Source organism: Peromyscus eremicus, chromosome 5 (assembly GCF_949786415.1).
Source record: "Peromyscus eremicus chromosome 5, PerEre_H2_v1, whole genome shotgun sequence".
Taxonomy (NCBI): Eukaryota; Metazoa; Chordata; class Mammalia; order Rodentia; family Cricetidae; genus Peromyscus; species Peromyscus eremicus.
In genome coordinates this window covers 117,229,617-117,247,750 of record NC_081420.1, presented here as the reverse complement: position 1 = coordinate 117,247,750, position 18,134 = coordinate 117,229,617, and the positions used below count along the sequence as shown (strand labels likewise).

The 18,134-nt window shown below is 48.8% G+C and overlaps 1 protein-coding gene across 2 annotated transcripts in view; it reads left to right on the top strand.

The window, feature by feature from the left end:
- Positions 1-14,664, top strand: part of LOC131911864 (rho GTPase-activating protein 10) — a 280,586-nt gene extending 265,922 nt beyond the window's left edge. For both annotated transcript variants that reach the window (XM_059264272.1, XM_059264274.1), the window contains exons 21-23: positions 6,261-6,413; positions 7,740-7,831; positions 13,963-14,664. In XM_059264272.1, coding sequence (XP_059120255.1) covers positions 6,261-6,413; positions 7,740-7,831; positions 13,963-14,051 — 334 coding nt within the window. In that variant the 3' untranslated portion in view covers positions 14,052-14,664. The remainder of the gene's footprint in view (positions 1-6,260; positions 6,414-7,739; positions 7,832-13,962) is intronic.
- Positions 14,665-18,134: the final 3,470 nt, after the last annotated feature.

Here is an 18,134-nt window from a genome sequence, read left to right as displayed (position 1 = left end):
TTCCTGGAACTCACTTGGTAGTCCAGGCTGGCCTCGAACTCACAGAGATCCGCCTGGCTCTGCCTCCCAAGTGCTGGGATTAAAGGCGTGCGCCACCACCGCCCGGCTCTTGTTTTCTTTTGTCACTGAGAAAATCTCTAGGACCTTTGCCTGATGTGCCAGCCTGTTTTTCCAAAGTAAGGATATCAAGTCTTCCTATACAAGAGTTGATTCTTCCTATGCAAGTGTTTCCTTAGGCGCGCTCCCCCCCCCCCCCCCCCCCCCCCCGCCCCACACACACACTCCAGCCTTTCTCTTCCCTCCACCACCACTTCCCACCCACTCAGGGAAGCTTCAGTTGCCCCAGGAATGGCCACACAGATGTTCACTGTACGTATTTTCTGGAATGTGCTTCTGAGTTAGCAGTTTGAAATCTCCATGTGCTTTTAATGAAACACTTGTTTTTCCTTGTCCTCCTTCCTTGAGAAGGGAACCGCTTCCCTCAGAGGAAGGTCATGGTATTGGCTCTTCCTTCCTCCATAGGAGAAGATGCAGTAAGTGTGCTAAGTGGGAAGTAGTCCTCTGTAATTCATTCTGTTTTGGTAAAAGTGGTTTCTGAGCTTCTCAGGAGGGACTGACTGGCTGTCTGTCCCCCCCCTCCCCCCCCCCCGCCCCAAACCACAATGTTGCTTTCAAGAAACTTGTGAACTTAGGTGCTTCATGTAATGGTTCAGCAGCTCCCCACGACGTAGGGTTAGTGATCTGTTTGCCCAGTGTAGCAGTCCAGAATTAGCTACAGCAGTGGGAAGAAGGGAGCAGTATCCAGCTTTAAAGCTGGACGGACAATTAGAGCATTTCATTGGATGTTCTAGGACGTGCCAACTTTTTATTCTGATGTCACCAATCCTTTTTCCTGTTTAATCCAGATACACAAAGATGATCAGGGTAACCATTTCTACAGTTTCCCAAAGATACTATCTATGGCCAAGAACTGCGGAGGGTCTGGAGATCTGTTGTGCTTGCACACTGTTCAATTTACCTCCAGCTGTATGTGTCCTGGCAGAAGATACAGAGTTCTCAGCCCAGAGCCACTAGCAGGAGTCAGACCATTGGTATTTTCTTGTCCCATTTCCACAGGTGCCAGGCGATAACTGTGGCGTAGTATAGGAGAGGAATCCAGGTTATCCATGAGTCTTATTTGATGGATGAAGCCTGCTCTTTGCTTCAGAGAGACACAATCTCTGTTGTCTGCAAGCCCATTTTCCCTACAGATATTTTCAAAAACAGCCCAGAACCAAGGTGTGCAGAAGACTGGATGTGCAGAGGCATAAGGAAGCCCAGGGAAAACTATCTTCCACAGACACACGGGTAGAACCGTGCTGGCTGAGAGCAGAGATGGCTAATTCATTAGGTACCTGGAGGGCTTAGGGCTTAGGTGGGAAGCTGCTGTGGTTGCCCTTCCATAGAACTAACTCAGTAGCTCTCCCTCAGGATGTGTTTCATTGTGACAGTTCCACATATATGTGTGTGTGTGTGTGTGTGTGTGTGTGTGTGTGTGTGTGTGTGTGTGTACTTCAACCCTGTATATCATTACTATTTGTGACAATTCCACATACATATGTGTGTACTTCAACCCTGTATATCATTACTATTTCTCACACTCTCTCCCTCTTGTCTTTCTCCTTCCTTACCCCTAACAGCTCCCTACATTTTACTTTCATGTCCCTTGAGTTTCCCTTCAAAATGTTTTAAAGAAGGGGAAAAGAATAACAGAAATCCTCTTGGAAGATTATTCTCCTCCACTATTTTTGGAGGGAAAGTAGGGTATTTGACAGAATAAAGTATTAAAATTTTAAGCCATTTTGCAAAGAACAAGTAACCAAATTCTAGATGGTTGCATAATGAATGTGTGCCTTTAGGAGGGCAGTTCTTAAAAAAAAAAGAAAAAGAAAAAACAAACAAAAAACTTTGCAAGACAACCATGAATTGTAGCATCCCGGGGCCCTAGTGTGAACCTGCAGGACCTGAGTGTATTTATTTGCCCATTTATTGCCTTATTCCAGTCTTCTGGGAGGACAGGATTCCAAGGTTTCTTCTGCCCAAGTGGCTGCCCCACTCCATTTCTCAAATTGTATTCTGCTCTGCAGATATCCCCTCCCCAAGACTCCCAGTTCTCCAAGATGCAGGACCATTCCCAGACACGGTTTCTAGACTTGCATTTTGCCATTGTTTATGAACATCTCAACCCACAGAAGTCTGTGTGGTGGAGGTGTAAATGAGAACGGCCTGCATATGCTTGAATGTTTGTTCCCCTTTGGTGAGCTGTTTAAGGAAGGATTAGGAGATGTGGCCTTGTTGCAAGAGGTGTGTCCCTGGGGGTGGTTTTGAGGTTTCAAAGGCCCATACCAGATCCAGTCTCATTCTCTCTGTGGGCCTCCATCTTGTAAATCAGATGTGAGCTCTTAGTTACTGCTCCAGCTCTATACCTGTCTGTGGCCATGCTCCCCGCCATGATGATTGTGTACTCACCCTCTGAGGCATAAGCAAACCTCCAATTAAATTCTTCCTTTTGTAATTTGCCTTGGTCATGATGTCTCTTCCCAGCAACAGAATTGTAACTAATACAGCATGTGTGTACGTGTGTGTGTGTGTGTGTGTGTGTGTGTGTGTGTGTGTGTTGCGCACACGTTGTGGGCCTGAGGAAACCCAGAACACAGATAGAGAACTTGAAGTTGGAATGAGTTATCTCAAATAGAACCTGGCTAGCATGAGATGTCATAGCACATAGATGTTGAACAGACACAAGAAGATACAGAAAGCATGACGCATTTGAGAACTTGACCCTGAGCAGAGACAGCCACGTGTGAGTTTCAGATTCAGGAAAAGCAGGACTAAGGCATGGGCCCTTACCTTCCATGTCTGTTCTTCCAGTAGCTCTCTCACTTTCCGAGACAGAGGGGGTATTTCCCCTCCACACACAGAAACAAAAGGAAAACACAAAACAAGGAAGAGGAGAGGGTTGTGTGGATAATATGGTACCATTTGTGGTCTTCGTTTGTAGAGGGCCCATAGCTGCAGTCACGGTGTCATCGTCTCCTGCGGCTGTCCTCCTCAGCTGATGGATGGCCATCCTGGAATCCATTCACCACCTGTGTCTAGGCAGATGTGATGGGGGTGTGGTACAACATCTCATCTTCAGCCACCCCTGGCACTCCACTCCAGGCACCCTGAATAATTGCTGTGAGATTAAATGGCAATTGTTAGCCTGACTGTGGCCTTAAATTCTCTGTGAGAGCCTCACTGTCCTTCCCTTCTCCCTTCCTGATTAGTAAGACGCCATTAGAGGTTCGTTTTCTTGTGAGAATTTAGTGTCTTTTATAGCTAGGTGGTTCAGGTCACTAAGATTTATAAGTTTCTTGGCATAGAGTGAAGTGGGTTTTTTGACTCCCTAAGTGACCAGGTAGAAGTTTTGTGACTACGTTTTCTCAGAATAATACTCGTAGTGAAGCCGGTTATTACCGTCTGTCATGGCGGTAATGGAGCATGGCTTGCACATGGTGTCTAAAGTCCGTTGTGTTTTGCAGCTTCTCGTGGGTTGCACAGAAGGTGGGTGAAGGCTTTGCATGCCCGACACTTTATCTGGCTTTGTCAGGACAGCAGAGTGAAAGACAAGAGAAATAGCTGACACCGTCATAAAGCCACTAGACCCAGCCTGCCCTCCTATTTATTGAGGTGACAGGCCTTCAGGGTCCCCTGTAGGCTGAAAAACAGGGAGTTGTGAGGCAGAGGTTGGAGTGGCAGAGGCCAAGCTTAGCACAGACAGAGGCTGCAGGGTAGCAGCATCTGTGTTCAGGGATGGTGTAGGGCGTGTAGACTGCTCCCTGAGGGTGACTGCCTGGGACAAAAGAGCTGAGGACTAGCGGGAGACCATGTTGGCAGTGAGAGTAGTCCTTCTCCTAATGAACAGGAGAATTGGGAGGGGCAGCCGGGAGCTGTGCCGAAGGAGACGGGCAGAAGGAGGTCTGCTGTAGCATCTGGAAGGACAAGCCGTTCCTGAAACCGTTTGAGCTGTGGTGACGAGGTCATCAAGGTGTGTGCTGGAAATAACTGAGTTAAAGGAGCTGCGTGTGTGCATGTAGTGGGTGGGCAGGGCTTGGTGGCCGAGTGCTTCCTGATGCATGCCAGACTCTGGGTTCCACCCCAGCACCACAGAGAAAGACAGGCAGGTAGGTAGTAAGTGTGCTTTCCATATGTTGATTTTTTTTTTTTTTTTTTTTTTTTGCTGGGGGGTGGGGTTGGTTCTTTTTGAGTTTTGTAGCTAGACTTAGTGGTGCAGGTTTTTAACTCTAGTATTTGGGATGCAGAGGCCAGTGAATCTCTTAATTTCTGTACCAGCCAGGAATACAGGGACCCTGTATTTTTTTTTTTTAATTTATACCATAGCCACAAGGCTCCAGATCCAAGGTAATTGATGAGTAATCCACATTGATGTTTATATATTCAGAGGCCACACTGATTAATTTTTTACTAACTTAACACAAGTTAGACCCACCTGAGAAGAGGGAACCTCAATTGAGAATGGTTTCATCAAATTTACCTGTGGACAATTTCTTGATTAGCGATTTTTGTAGGAGGACCTAGTGCATTATGTGAGGTATCACCACTGAGCAAGTGGTCCTAGGTTGCAAAAAAGCAAGCTTAGCTGGGCAGCGGTGGCACACGCCTTTAATCCCAGCACTCGGGAGGCAGAGGCAGGCGGATCTCTGTGAGTTCGAGGCCAGCCTGGTCTACAGAGTGAGTTCCAGGACAGCCAGGGCTACACAGAGAACCCCTGTTTTTTTTTTTTTTTGGTGGGAGGATTTGGGAAGCAAGCTGAGTGAGCTGTGGAATACAGGCCAATAAGCAGCGCTCCTCCGTGGCCTGTGCTTCAGCTCCTGCCTGATTTCCTGCCCTGACGCCCCCTGATAACATACCCTTTCCTCCCCAAGTTGTTTTTTGTTGTGGTGTTTATCATAGCAGCCGTCACTGAGTTCTTCAGTATTTTTTGAGATTTTATTTATTTTTATGTGTATGAGTGTTTTACCTGCATGTATGTGTGTACCACATGTGTGCCTGGGGAGGCCAGAAGAGGGTGTTGGATCCCTGGATATGGTTGTGAGCCACCACGTGGAGCTAGGAATTGAACCCAGGTCCTCAGGAAGAAGAGCCAGTGCTCTTAACCTCTGAGCCATCTCTTTCAATTTTAAATTCTGAGGAATGACTCAAACACCAAGAATTGTTTGTGGTTCATTGATTTCTCCTTTAAACTCTAGTCTTTTGCTCTTTCTGGAGGAATCTTGGTTGTTAGTAGCAACGTTTTATGAGTTTCCACATATAAATACCAGGTGAAGGACCTTTCAATGTTGAAGTGTTACATGTTGGTCTCTGTCAGCCATGTACCTAATGTTTAAGTTTGTGTGACTTTCCATATAAGTAGAAGAAATGAGTTAGGACAGGTTTCCCCCACACAAAGCCTCAACTTAGGGTTTTTAACTCAGGAAGCTGTGGAATCAATATGTATTCAGTAGAAGCATGTTTTGCGTTCTCATCTTTTCTGGTCATAGGTGAGCAGCAGTGAACAATAGTCCCAGGCAGGATATGATCGCACAGGGGTGTGTGTGTGTGCGCATGCATATGTGCAATATGCTGCTAAGAACATTAGATGTAGTCTCAGTTATGGTATTTCCAGCTTCAGTGGGTTTATCAGAAGGTAAACCTCATTCTCAGCCAAGGAGCGCCTGCTTCTAAGAAGTCCACACCACTACTTTGAGCCTTAGTTTTCTAATTAGTGAATAGAAACCCTTATGTAGGGTTTCTATTGCTGTGATAAAACACCTTGGGAAGGAAAAGGCATCTTGGTAAGGAAAGGGTTTATTCCAGATTCACTCATAGTCCAGCATGGAATGGAAGTCAGGGCAGGAACTCAAAGCCGGAGCCTGAAGGCCGGGAGTGAAACAGAAGCAAAGTTCATGAAAACCAACCAGGACACTGATAATGGTAGTGGGTTAGATAAGATCAGATCCCCACAAACAGAGAGAAGTTCAGGAATGTGTCTCTAGCTGGAGATGTGGCTCCTTCTAGAGTGGCTTGAGTTCGAATCCTGGGAGGTACAGACAGGACTCTGTCCTTGGTGGTATGAAGACACATGGGTGCTGGCATCCTGGCCGTTTGGCTCGGACTGTCGTATAATTGTTGTTATGAGTATTCATGGCATTAATCCTGTCCTTCAAATGTATCCTTAGGCCAAGCCAGCCCCGGCCGTCTACAGTACAGTGGCTAAATCTGCAGTCTCCAGCCACACCAAGCTCCAACCCAGATGGTACACCTCCATCACCCAGGATGCCCCATCTCCCCCTGTCTCCTGCTGCCTCCATTGTAGACAAGCTGCCCGAATGGTACGTGGTTTGGGGCGTGATGTGGAATAAGGGGGTAGCACAAAGAAGCGCCTTGACAGCCTTCTGCTAGAGAATGCCTGTCTGGATCCCTTAGCATCGATAGCTAAGTTCCAGTCCGGGCTGTGCCTCGTCTCAGAAGCAGGTGCAGCACCCTTGACACTGTGGGCGTTGGCTTCAGGACTCCCACACCTGTCCACTCTGTCTTCTGGTTGCTCATATAGAATGATTTTGTATTTACATCCGACCTACACTCATCCTCCTGTGTGTTTGAAGTCATCTGTAGGTCAATTTTAATACCTAATAATGTGTATGCTGTGTAAACCTTTACTACACTGTATTGTTTGGGAAAGTCACGAGAGGACTGGATGTGTTGCATAATACAGATGCCATTTTTTGAAATACTTTCAATCAGTGAGTGGTTGAATCTGTAGATGAGGAACCTGTTGGCTACGCAGGGCCAACTGCAGGTTCTTGAGAAGAATTTGTAGTGCATGAGCCTTGTTGGGACCTGCTCTCCCCTTCAGTCTTTCTTATCTACTTATGAAATAGGTGCTTTGCAAGAATTCTTATATGCAAATGTAAAGCAGATTCTTTGTTGAAAAGGAAGGCAGAGTGGATGCTGGATATGTTGACTTCTGAGGGCATCTTATGACCAGTTTGTAGAAGAGAGAGTAGCAAGTCACACTGCCTGAGCATCAGCTGGCAGAATTCTTACGTCTCGAAGAAGAGGCAGCATTGCTTTTTTCCTTGGCTTAGATCTGGCCAAGTATGGCTTCCACCATTTCCCATTGCGCACGTCTCTCAGGAGGGCTCAGAACATGTTCTCACAAGTTAGGAGACGCTGAGCCTTGTGTTCCTTTTGAGGGGGAGAATGGTCTAAATAAAGACCTAACAGGGATGGCAGCCCTTCCAGTGTGCTGTGGGAACTATAGGCGTCACACACGGACTCACTGGGAGCAGTTTAATGTGCCTCTTCCTCTCACTTCGCTGATATACAGCTGAAGTACTCAGAGGTAAACATGCCTCCGTGCGTCCTACAGTGCTGAGCCCTGGGATGGGACACTCCACCAGGCAATAGGAGAATCTGGTGAAGTGGTTCACTGACAGCTTCCCAGGGAGACTCCCTAAGGGAAGGTTTGTGTTGGAAACCCATCATTACTTGAAAGCCAAGTGCTACAGCTCTGCCTGATGTTCACGGCCCTGCCATTTCCTCTTCAGACTGTACTTCCCCACGGTTGGCATGTAAATGAGATTTGGGAAATGGGGAGGGGGCTGTGAGGGTTCTGTCTTCAGTGTTTCATTCAAGCCTCTGTGTTCTGTCTGCAGCGTTATCAATCGCAAGGCCCGTGCAGTGTACCCGTGTGAGGCAGAACACAGCTCGGAACTGTCATTTGAAATAGGAGCCATTTTTGAGGATGGTGAGTGCTGCCACGAGCTTTGTGGCGGGAGACAGCCTGCCTTCCCTTAATGTCTGCACAGAGAGTGCCGGCCACTGTGGCCGTGTTTTGACACTGGCCTGTAGAGGTGAGCTGCAGAGCTGTGTGTTGGTGGTGGGCACAGTGTTTCTTCTTCTTGGCCAGTCTCCATGCCTTTTAATCTGTGTAGGCCTTCATTCAGGTCATTTCTGACGGTGGCAAGAAGCCGGTACCACTTGAAGTTGAGTGCTGCTGAGGTGCATCCTTTGTTTTCTGTGCCTCCACCATCCCTAACCAAGTGGAAATGCTTCATAGCACCAGTGAAGACTCAGAAATCCAAACACTTCGCCTTCTCTCTTCTGTACTGTTCTCGTGCTTTGCGGTTTCCTGCCAACTGGAACAGTGTGCGCATCTTTAGACTTTACATTTTAAATAAGGGTGTGGATTTTAGTTGAATGTTTAATATTCATACACAGACATTTAGGAGCTAGGCCTGTTTTAATATTTCACAAATTTCTCCTCTGGTTCAGTGAATATATTTTCCTCCCTTGCTCTTGATTTCTTCCCTCTCTAGTCACACTCATTATGAAATTCATTGGTTGCTGTGGAAACGGTGATGTTGAGTGTGGGTGGAGCTCCCCAGAAGAGTTCCTAGGAAGCAGGGGAAACCTTGGCTGCTGGAATGGAATGGCTGATTAGCCAGAATGTTTGGAGTCTATGGAACACATCGCCACAGTGCATTGTGGTAGTTAGAAGTGCAACATTTGATGAGGGTTGTTGTATAGAAAGCAAGTTGCTTTATTTAGAATAGCTTCTGTGTGTGTGCTGTGTGCTCCTACAGCCAGATTCCTGATAACATCAGAAAACAACAGCAGTGCCCTCTCACAAGATTTTTGCTACACACCGAGATATTAGATAGAAGGATAGAGAGGGGAGAAACAGAAACACAGAATAGCCTCGGGAGGGCCTGGATCATTATCCACCGGCCCCTCTGTCTCCTCTAAAGGGCTATTTATAGGAATGCCAAGGGGTAGAACAAAAGACCTCCCCCTTGCTCAGCCAAGTGCAGACCCTTCCAATTACCTAGTAACCATGCACATGGTCAAGCAGTCCTCTGATGCAGCTCTGCTGGGTAAAGCAAGCTCAGAACTCACTAGGAACCTTTGTGGGCTTCCACAGCAAGTGGTGCTCAGGGATGTGTAAAGATGTCATCAAGACCAATGTATTCCCATGTTTGCTGAACATTCTGAGCTTCAGACTTGGATCTTTGACTGGTGTCCTTGTGGGGTGAGAAATGGCCACATTTACAGACCACACATAACTCTAGCAAAGGGGATATCTCCTCTTTGTATTTCTTTTATGAGAAAACTTTTCCACAACTTACTTCTGAGTTTAACTGCCTTTACATCTCTTGGTCAAAATTGGGTCAAATATTCACTCAAAGTTGTCAGTCTGAGGAATGGGTCAACAAGAACCACATTGGGTGCATAGCACCTGCTTTGGGCACACAGACATGACACCTGTCTCTCTAAACCAAATCTGGGTCTGCCAATGTAGATCGAAGACAAAAGAAGGGTCAGAAAGCAGCCAGCCCAGGAGGCCCATGTTCTCCACCACCAAAGTCCCTTGATGACTTTAAAAAAGGATCATAGAATATGTATATACTCATACATATATGTACATAGAGATAAGCAACACACACACACACACACACACACACACACACACACACACACACACGCTAACAGCAGGTGGCAGTGCCTTGCCCCTTCACTTTCTCTGGAAACTGTAAGTGCTCTGTGTACCAGGATTTTCATCCCAGTCTGCAAAGATGTATCAGGGTGATTCAGTGAGGTTCAGGAGGGTGAACTTTGAATACTGTGGGCATTTGTGGGGAACATGCTGGTGACTACTGTGCCCTACAGGGGCCATCACAGTGTGCTGCAGATATGGTTGCATCTAGCCAGGTTGTCTCCCTTGGGCATGGGGCCCTGCAGTGCTGGTGGCCAGTTCTTTCTAGGATGCTGGCTGGACACCCAGGGCATCTTAGTTGTTCCTCAGCCCCTCCCCAAAGGCAATGTATTCCAAAAAAGATTTGCTTGGTATGCTGGCCCTCTCTTCTCCTATCCTGTAGACGTCTCATTTCTGTGAGCCCCGTGTCTTACACGTCCCTCCCCAGCGTCCCATTGTGGTGCACATGAGCTCAGAGGAATGTTTTCAGAGGTGGCACAGCCTGCCCGACTTGCTGTTCCTTAGGAGTGGGTCCTAAAGGGCACAGGAGGTTGAGGCCCTTAACTAGGGTGCAACCCTACTCTATAAATAAATACTATATAAACAACATTACTATATGCACTTTCATCTTCAGTGCCTGGCTGACCTCTCAGTTGCTTGGAAGCAGATATTTGCTCGGACTATGTTCGCTCTTCAAAGGGCGGTAGGTTCTTTCCTTCTGACAACCAGCATGAAGTGAGCCGGTTAGGCAGGGCGTGGGTCCTTTGGTGGAGCCAGCCAGTGTTTACAGCTCACCCTGCAGCAGTGTCTCCAGGAACCGGCAATCCTTAACACCCTGACACCTAAGATAGTTTTCTTCTGCTCACATAATGGTTTGGAATCTTCTACCAGTCACAAGGATCCTACAGTGTAATCCGTTTTTGTACTGTAGTCAGTGACAGAAACTGGTTTATGACAGTCAGAGGCCTGATAAGTCACCTGGGCTTCACTGTTCTCATAGGGCTTTGGAATAATCACAAACAGGGACCTCAGACCGGTGTGTGGAAGGGAGAGGGACCTCTAGTGAGTATGGCACTCTGTAACTCCTCACTTTCTCCTCTTACTCTGAGGCTGTGGACTTAAGTTATGAATTCCAGTTCTGGGATGAAGATGTGTTTCTGTAGCTCTGAGAGATGTTTCCCACGCTCTACCAGGAAGGTCTGTGCTCACTCGTGTGGTCTCAGGGCAGCCAGTGTTCCTTTAAAAGCCAGGAAACGTCCTCCTTTCTCTGGGGCTCATGAATCCCAGAAATACACTTGTTGACAGATCTCATAGTCAAGTATGAAGTATGGTTTTCCCTGGGTCTGCCCATAGGACCATAGGGCCCATGAACACAGGGTTTTCGGGAACTAGCCCACACTCAGTGCTGAGACCAGTGTGTTGGTTGTATGCCACATGTAGAGGCAGTGTCTCCAGGCAGCAGCTGTGGACCATATTAACCCTTAAAAGCCTCTAGTAATTGAACTTTTAAGGTCTGAAGTACATGGATTAATCCTTGAAATGCTGTTTGGCATCCTCTGGGAGGGCCTGCCTGCTAGCTGTATTCCTAATGTGGGAATCACAGAAAGCTGTTGAGTGCCAGATTCGTACATGCAGTGTGATGCTGGCTAAACTCAGAAATCAGCAAGGGGGGGGTAGACTTGTGGGACAAAAGTATTTTAACTAAAGCTTAGGAAGGAGAATGAGAAGTATGACATTTGAGCCCATGGTCACCCTGAGGAGGGGAGTGTGTCAGGTGGGGAGACAGAGTCCTCAGACCCAGCTTGCATGGGGCCCATGTTGGGCTTCCTAAGCTGAGCTGAGTTCCTAGTGTTCTCTTCTGCTGAAGGCTCAGTTTTTAAAATATTTGTCACAGGTAATAGTTGACCGTAGGTTAGACTGTCAAGGCCCAAGACTCGATTCTGTAATGGATGTAGCTTTGCAGAAAGTGTTGATACTGATTTCGCAGTCACTGTTGTCATGGGACAGGATGGTAAAAAGCACGGTGACATACCACTTCACACCCGTTCTAGCACTGGAGAGGGAGAGAGGGAATGAATCATTGGTGAGGTCGTAGAGAAATGGGGGCCCTTGTGCAGCTGGGAATGGGAACGGGGTGATAGCCATGTGGAAGATAACACTGTGGCTACTCAAACATTAGTAATGGAGTCAAGTGTGACCCAGCAGTCCAGTTCTGAGAATACACTCAAAAAGAGGAAAGGCAGGGATTCTTGTATCTGCTGTTGATAGCAGCAACACTCACGAGGAGCCCAAAGGTGGAAGCGACCAATTGCCTATCAGCCGGCAAGTGGATGAACAAAATGTAGTGTGTACTTAGTGTACACTTAGGAGTGTAAGCAAGCTGTCTACAGAAAGTCAGACCCGTGGGTGGGATTGAACCTGAAGATATCCTCAGTGAAATAAGCCAATTCCAAAGGGACAAATAGATGATTCCGTTTATGGAAACGAAGGATAGAGGTCACCAGAAAACTAAGGTACAGAAGGTGGCCCATAGGAAAGGCCATAGAGAATGACAGGAGATGTAGCCCCTGTGTCTGCTGCCATAAAAATGGAAGCACAGCTGCCTTGCCATGCAGCAGTTAGTTTCCAGGGTGGGAGACCCTTTGGGATCTTCTGCCAGCTCCTTCTGTCTGCCAGAGCAGCTGTGGAGTGGTGCCTGCCAATGCTGGCCCTGCCCTGAGGTGGTAAAGGAATTAAAGAATGAACAGATACTTCTGAAGTTGCCATGGATGAGCCTTGGCAAGCTATGGGGCCTCAGCTTGAGTTTACACTCATCCAGGACACCGTATGCAGCAGGTGGCTTTGGTGTTGAATCCAGTCCTTTCTCCATACCCTGGTGGCATTGCCAGTATAGTGTATGGACGAAGCCTTTACCAGTAGTGTCCTTGGTAACGAGGTCAGGGTAAAGGTCAGTGAGGGGTGAAGAAAGTGAGTTGCTGCCTGCCGGTTCACCTTGAAAGCACACCCTAATTCATTTGCTCATTTATTGCAGAGACTGTGAAACACCAGGTTAGGTGCCAGGGAACACGGGTTCTCTCTCATAGGAGAACTTTCAGCTGTCGTCTAGACGAGGAGCCTCACTCTCCTGGCCTCCTAGGCACACATGGAATGTGCAGGTGTGAGGCCCCTCGTCTGTCTGGAATGGGGGCAAAGCCGTAACTGGTGTTAATCTGTACTGCCCATTCGTGGTTGGGGTGTAGAATATTTAGGACCTAAGGAGCAACCAAGTAGAAGCCTTAAAGCTACTTGGCAGTTGGCAGAAAGTGTCAGAAGGCCATGGTGATGCAGATAGCAGAGTGCACAGGAGAAAACCAACGGTGACCTCATTGAAAAGGTCAGTTAGCATTGAACCATCATGGTCTCCACACGAGCGGGTCATGAGTTGCTCAGTTGCAAGTGGCAAACACAAAGCAGTAGAATAAAGAGTGCGTCACGCACAGAGGGGGAAACGCGGCTGCACGAGACGGCAGCACGAATACCTGCACCCAATTTTTAGTATAAAATAATTCCTGTGGGTTGTGATCCAAAGCTGCATTTCGGAGCTGGTTTCTGGGTTGTTCTGTGGGCAAGTACTGCCCCCTTCCGACAAGGGATGTGGCTCTGCCCCTGGCCATAGTTGGTGCTTCAGCTGGGGTCCCTTAAATTCTTTTGTATTTGATACTAAAATGCTAGTGTACTGACTTGAGCTCTGTGTCCTCTGATGTCCAGTCTGACCCTTGTCATGTGACTATCACAAGTATGTATTGACACCAATAGTGTGCTGGGCACCGTGCGTCACCGTGTAAGGCCCAGGCCTGTCAACAGGAGCTCCCCTTCCAGTGTGGGAGTGAGATGAGTGTGGCTAATTCCTGGAGTGGCTGAAGCAGACCTCCCTAAGGAGCAGCTGTGCTCTTGAACCTGAAGTGGAAGAGTTACCCAGTGAAGAAGAGGGAAAGCACTCTAGGCAGCAAAGCCCTGTGTGCACCAGGGCCCTGGAGCTGGGGTTCTCTGGTTGACTCAGGTGAACTGGTTGATAGGGTAGGGAGTTCGAGAGACTGCTGGGGTGCTAGGAAAGGCCCAGGAAACTTGGTTTTGACTTGAAGCAGGGGAAATGTGCTCTGCTGAGTGCACACTTGGTGCACCATGAGCTAGAAGGAGCAGGATCAGAAGCTGGGGGACTAGATAGGGAGCTTTGTGCTTAACAATCGTGGGCAGAAGCCATCAGTAACTGCCATGGCAGCTTCGTTATTCAAGGCCCCAGAAGTGACCCTGCTCTCCACTGACTGCTCGCTCCATGGTTGAGCCTACAAGAAACCCTGCAGCATGGTGAGTGTCAGGGACAAGGACCAGGAGCAGGCTTGTAAACATGGTCTCTTCTTTTTCAGTTCAGACCTCAAGGGAACCTGGCTGGCTGGAAGGGACCCTGAATGGCAAGAGAGGGTTGATTCCACAGAATTATGTCAAGCTGCTGTAGCTCCTGGCCTCAGGGGGCTCCCGCTGATCCTGGCACCATGCACCAGCCTGGGAACACCACCAAACACCACCATCACGCTCAGGAACTGCAGATCACCATGGGCACTCCAGGGCTGGGGAGGGGGTGGAACTTGCCACCTAGGACTGTGCAGACGTTATGTGTAAGGAGAGCATAGTCAGCACAGGTGGAGTGGATTCTCATCTGGCAGGCACTGGGGCTTGCGATTTTTAATTCTCCAGCCTGTGGAACAGGGAGGGCAGGGCCTACTGGTGACGTCACTGCCAGGCATGGAGGAACCCAGCTCTCCATGCACCGTGTGCTGTTGAGTTTTCATGGGAACTGTGCTACTCTTGTATTGTATGTCCAGGACACATGTGGCCTTGTGGGTGCAGGGGAGTTGGTCCCAGCCTGGAGAGAAGCCAAGAGAAGCTTTTTCAAGTCTTGCCTTCCTGCCTGCCTCCCTGGCTCCCCGGGCCTGCTCACTGGCAGCTGCACCAAGCTCACCTGTGTGCTTACAATGGTCTTTTCTATGTGCTCACCTGGGTACTGTTTGCCCCATGCCACCTTGTTGCCACAAGGCCCCTCTGTAAATGAAATAAAATGTAATTTACTATTTGGTGTGTCCGGCCTACTATGAGGGAGTGCATTCCTTCATTGGTGATTCATGGTTTGACGGTTATGGTGAGCAGACCATCAGAACCTTGTTATTTGTGGCAGGGAAGAGATGAAAGCCCTGCGTTGGGAGCTCCAGTCTCCTGCATAGGCTGTCCCCAAGACACGGTGGGATGGGAACTGGTCTGTGGTAATGTGTGGGTGAGTTGCACCCATACTGATGGCCAGCCCTCCTGCCTGGCTTCTTTGGGCACATCTCTCTCATCCCACCCAACACGGCCTTGCCTTCTCGGTCTCAGCCTTGAATGTCCCCATCTGGATGAAGCCAGGCTGTGGGAAGGGTGGGCTGACAGCTATTCTGGCATGGGATACCCTACTCCCCCCGTTCTCCTCGGCCCCAAGTCCAGGCCCAGGCATGGCCAAGTCCTGGGGGACGAAAGGCTAGCTCCGCATCACAGGGGCTCCAGGAGGTGGGCTGCTGACATCGGCCCACATGAGGGTCCTGAACCTGCCTGAATTTTCTCTTAAGGATTTGTCAAAAGAAGGATGTTGCCTTGTCTCCCAGACTGACTCTGGGGCCTGCTGCTCTGCCGGCTAACAGCTGTGGACTCACCTCATGTGGGCATGTGTAAGGGCATCAAGTTTGGAGCTGGAATGTCCCCCAAAGGCCCATGTGTTAAAGGTCTTGTCCCCAGCTTGTGTCACTGTTGGAAGGAGATTGAAAGTTTGAAAAGGGGGTCTTGTGGGAGGTTTCAGGTCCTTGGGATGTGCCTATCGGGGTTATGGGACACCAGTCTCTACCTTCTCTCCTGAACAGCTTATTCTGCCACAGGCTTCCTGTCAAGTTGTGCCACAGATCCAAAGCTCATCTGTCGTGAAGTGCCACCTCCAAGACTGGGAGCCAAAATAAACCTTCACAAGTTGATCACTTCAGAGAGCTGAATAGCAGGAGTCCCATGAGGATGGGAAGAATGTGCTTTTTCGAAGTATGTATTCTTTAAAAAAGTAAGGACCTTTTCCTTACAGTATCAGTTAAAATACCAAGCCATAGGTCCTGAGGGAAGAATTGAGAGGACCCAGGGCTTCACTGTAGTGGCTATCTTGAAGCTTGAGTGGCCAGCCTGGCCCTGGAGGAAGGGTCAGAACTTTTGGTGTCCTGTGTTTTGAGCTGTCATTTCCTGGTGTGACTTAATGAATGTGCTCGTAGAAAAGGTGTGCATATGGGTAGGTGTGGTGACTCAGCAGGAAGAGACTGACGCCTGGTGGTGCTCCTCATGGGATGAGCAGAGCGGGCACTAGACACAGCTCACTGCAGCGAGACTGTTTGCTGGCTTGAAGGTTTACCTGCCCAGAGTGTGGTCCACCCCTCCCTGTGCCTTAGCATTTGATTATGTCAGCCCCCACAAGTCTGGCTGTCTCCACGAGTCTGCCCTTGCTTCCCAATAGGAAAAGCGAAGTGTGAAGTTAAATTGTGTGAGTGAAAGCGAAGTGTGCATGACGGGGGCTGCTGGTTCCTTCGTTACAATTGCTTGCCCATTTGTTACCCGTGTCCTCTCTGTGCCGTGGAGACCAGTGGGCCAGCAGCAAGGCCCAGAGTGGTGTGGCTGAAGAGGCTTCCTGTGGCCCCGAGAGCTGCAGGCCTGTGTTTATCTAGGGGAAAGCAAGCAATGCTCTCCTCCAAGAGCCAGAGGAAAGTCAAGGGTGTTTCTATCAGAGTGTGGCCCAGGAGCAACTTGGCTCAACTTGCCATCACCACAGGGTAGAGCAGAGAGCTTAGCTTTGGGCAGGGCCCAAACTCTACACAGAAATGGGAGCAGGGGTGTAGGGTTACACCTGGGCATCACTTCCGATCTCCTGAGAAGGCATGTGTTTTGTTAGATGGGTGTGGCTAACCCTCGGAACATCTCCAGGAGTCTGGCTGCTGGCATACATGCTTCACTCCGAACTTGACACCGGCTGCATCTCTCCCATCCAGCAGCCTCAGCCACACTACTAAAACTAGTCTTCAGCCTTTGTTGGCACAGAGGCCCTGCAGGAGTCTTTAATGCACGGGTTTCCATCTGTGGAAGGGAGACACGAAGTGCTGTTGGGACCTTTAGAGAATGTATTCCGTGTCCAGTGTGCACAGCAGGGACGCTAGTGAGTGGAGAGTGGGAGGCAGAGGCACTCTGGGGGTTTGTGTCTTCTAGCCACTGCCATCATTTGGATCTTGGGAGTCTGTCAAAGTTCCATGTGTTGAAGGCTTGGTCCCCAGCCGCAGGCACTCCTGGGAGGTGGTGGCACTTATCAGACAGTCTGGACGTGCCCTAAAGGATGAGGGCCCTCTGTCGTCACTCTTTGCTGCCTGGATGTTGTAGGGCAAGCAGCTTTGCTTTCCTTCATACCTCTGCTTTGATGCCACACCCTCTCACAGTCCCCAAACCAGAGTTGGCTAACCACAGACTGAGACCTCAGAAACTGTGAGCTTTAAGCCAACCTTCTCTTTTAAATGTTGATCATATCAGATACTCTGCCCACAGGGACGGCACTAACACAGCACACACACACCCCTCTGCCATCCTCTGCGGAGGCCATTCTTTGCCCTTGTTCTCTGGCTGTCACTGCCATGCCTACACCCTTCCCAAGGTCTCTGCCTCTAACCCTGGCTTGTCCTCACTTCCGTCCACCTCATGCTGACTGTGTTCTCATCCTTGGCTTCTCACGTCTCTCAGAGCCAGCCTCTGAATCTTGAATGACACCTTGAATCTTCTTCAGCCACACAGCTTCTCCATTCCTATGAGGATGACATTGCAGGGCTGTCTTCTCTCGGCTCTGTAAGTGTCAGAGCAGATGGCTCTCAGCTTACTTTGCCTTGGCTATTCTTTTTTGTTTGTTTGTTTGTTTGTTTGTTTGTTTTTTGGTTTTTCGAGTTTCTCTGTGTAGCTTTAGAGCCTTTCCTGGATCTCACTCTGTAGACCAGTCTGGCCTCAAACTCACAGTGATCTGCCTGGCTCTGCCTCCCGAGTGCTGGGATTAAAGGCATGCACCACCACCACACGGCTTTCTATTCTAAGGAGTGGTTTACTGCTACCACATTTGGGGAGCACAGCTTCTTCTTCTCATGCTAAATGTCTGGCTAAAAGTGTCTCAGTCTACTACCTGCTAGAAGAATGTTCTTGAATCTTTCTATCTGAAGACGAGCACAGCTGATGACTGTCCAACATGAGACCTGCACATTGAACTTGGACCACGGATGAGGATGGGATGAAGCTCAGCGCCACATGTTGGTGATGGATTTCTTCCTTGGAAAGCTAGTGTCTATGAAAATGCTGCAAGTGAGTGGGAACAGCTTGCTCAGACCCAAGTGAGTCTGGCTCGTGAGGGCATGAATAAAACTCTGTAAAGCTACAGAGATAGGTTTTATTGACCCGGGAGAAACTTGGGAGTCAGTCTTGGTAACACATGTTCTGCAGTGTCTGAATAACTGAGAGC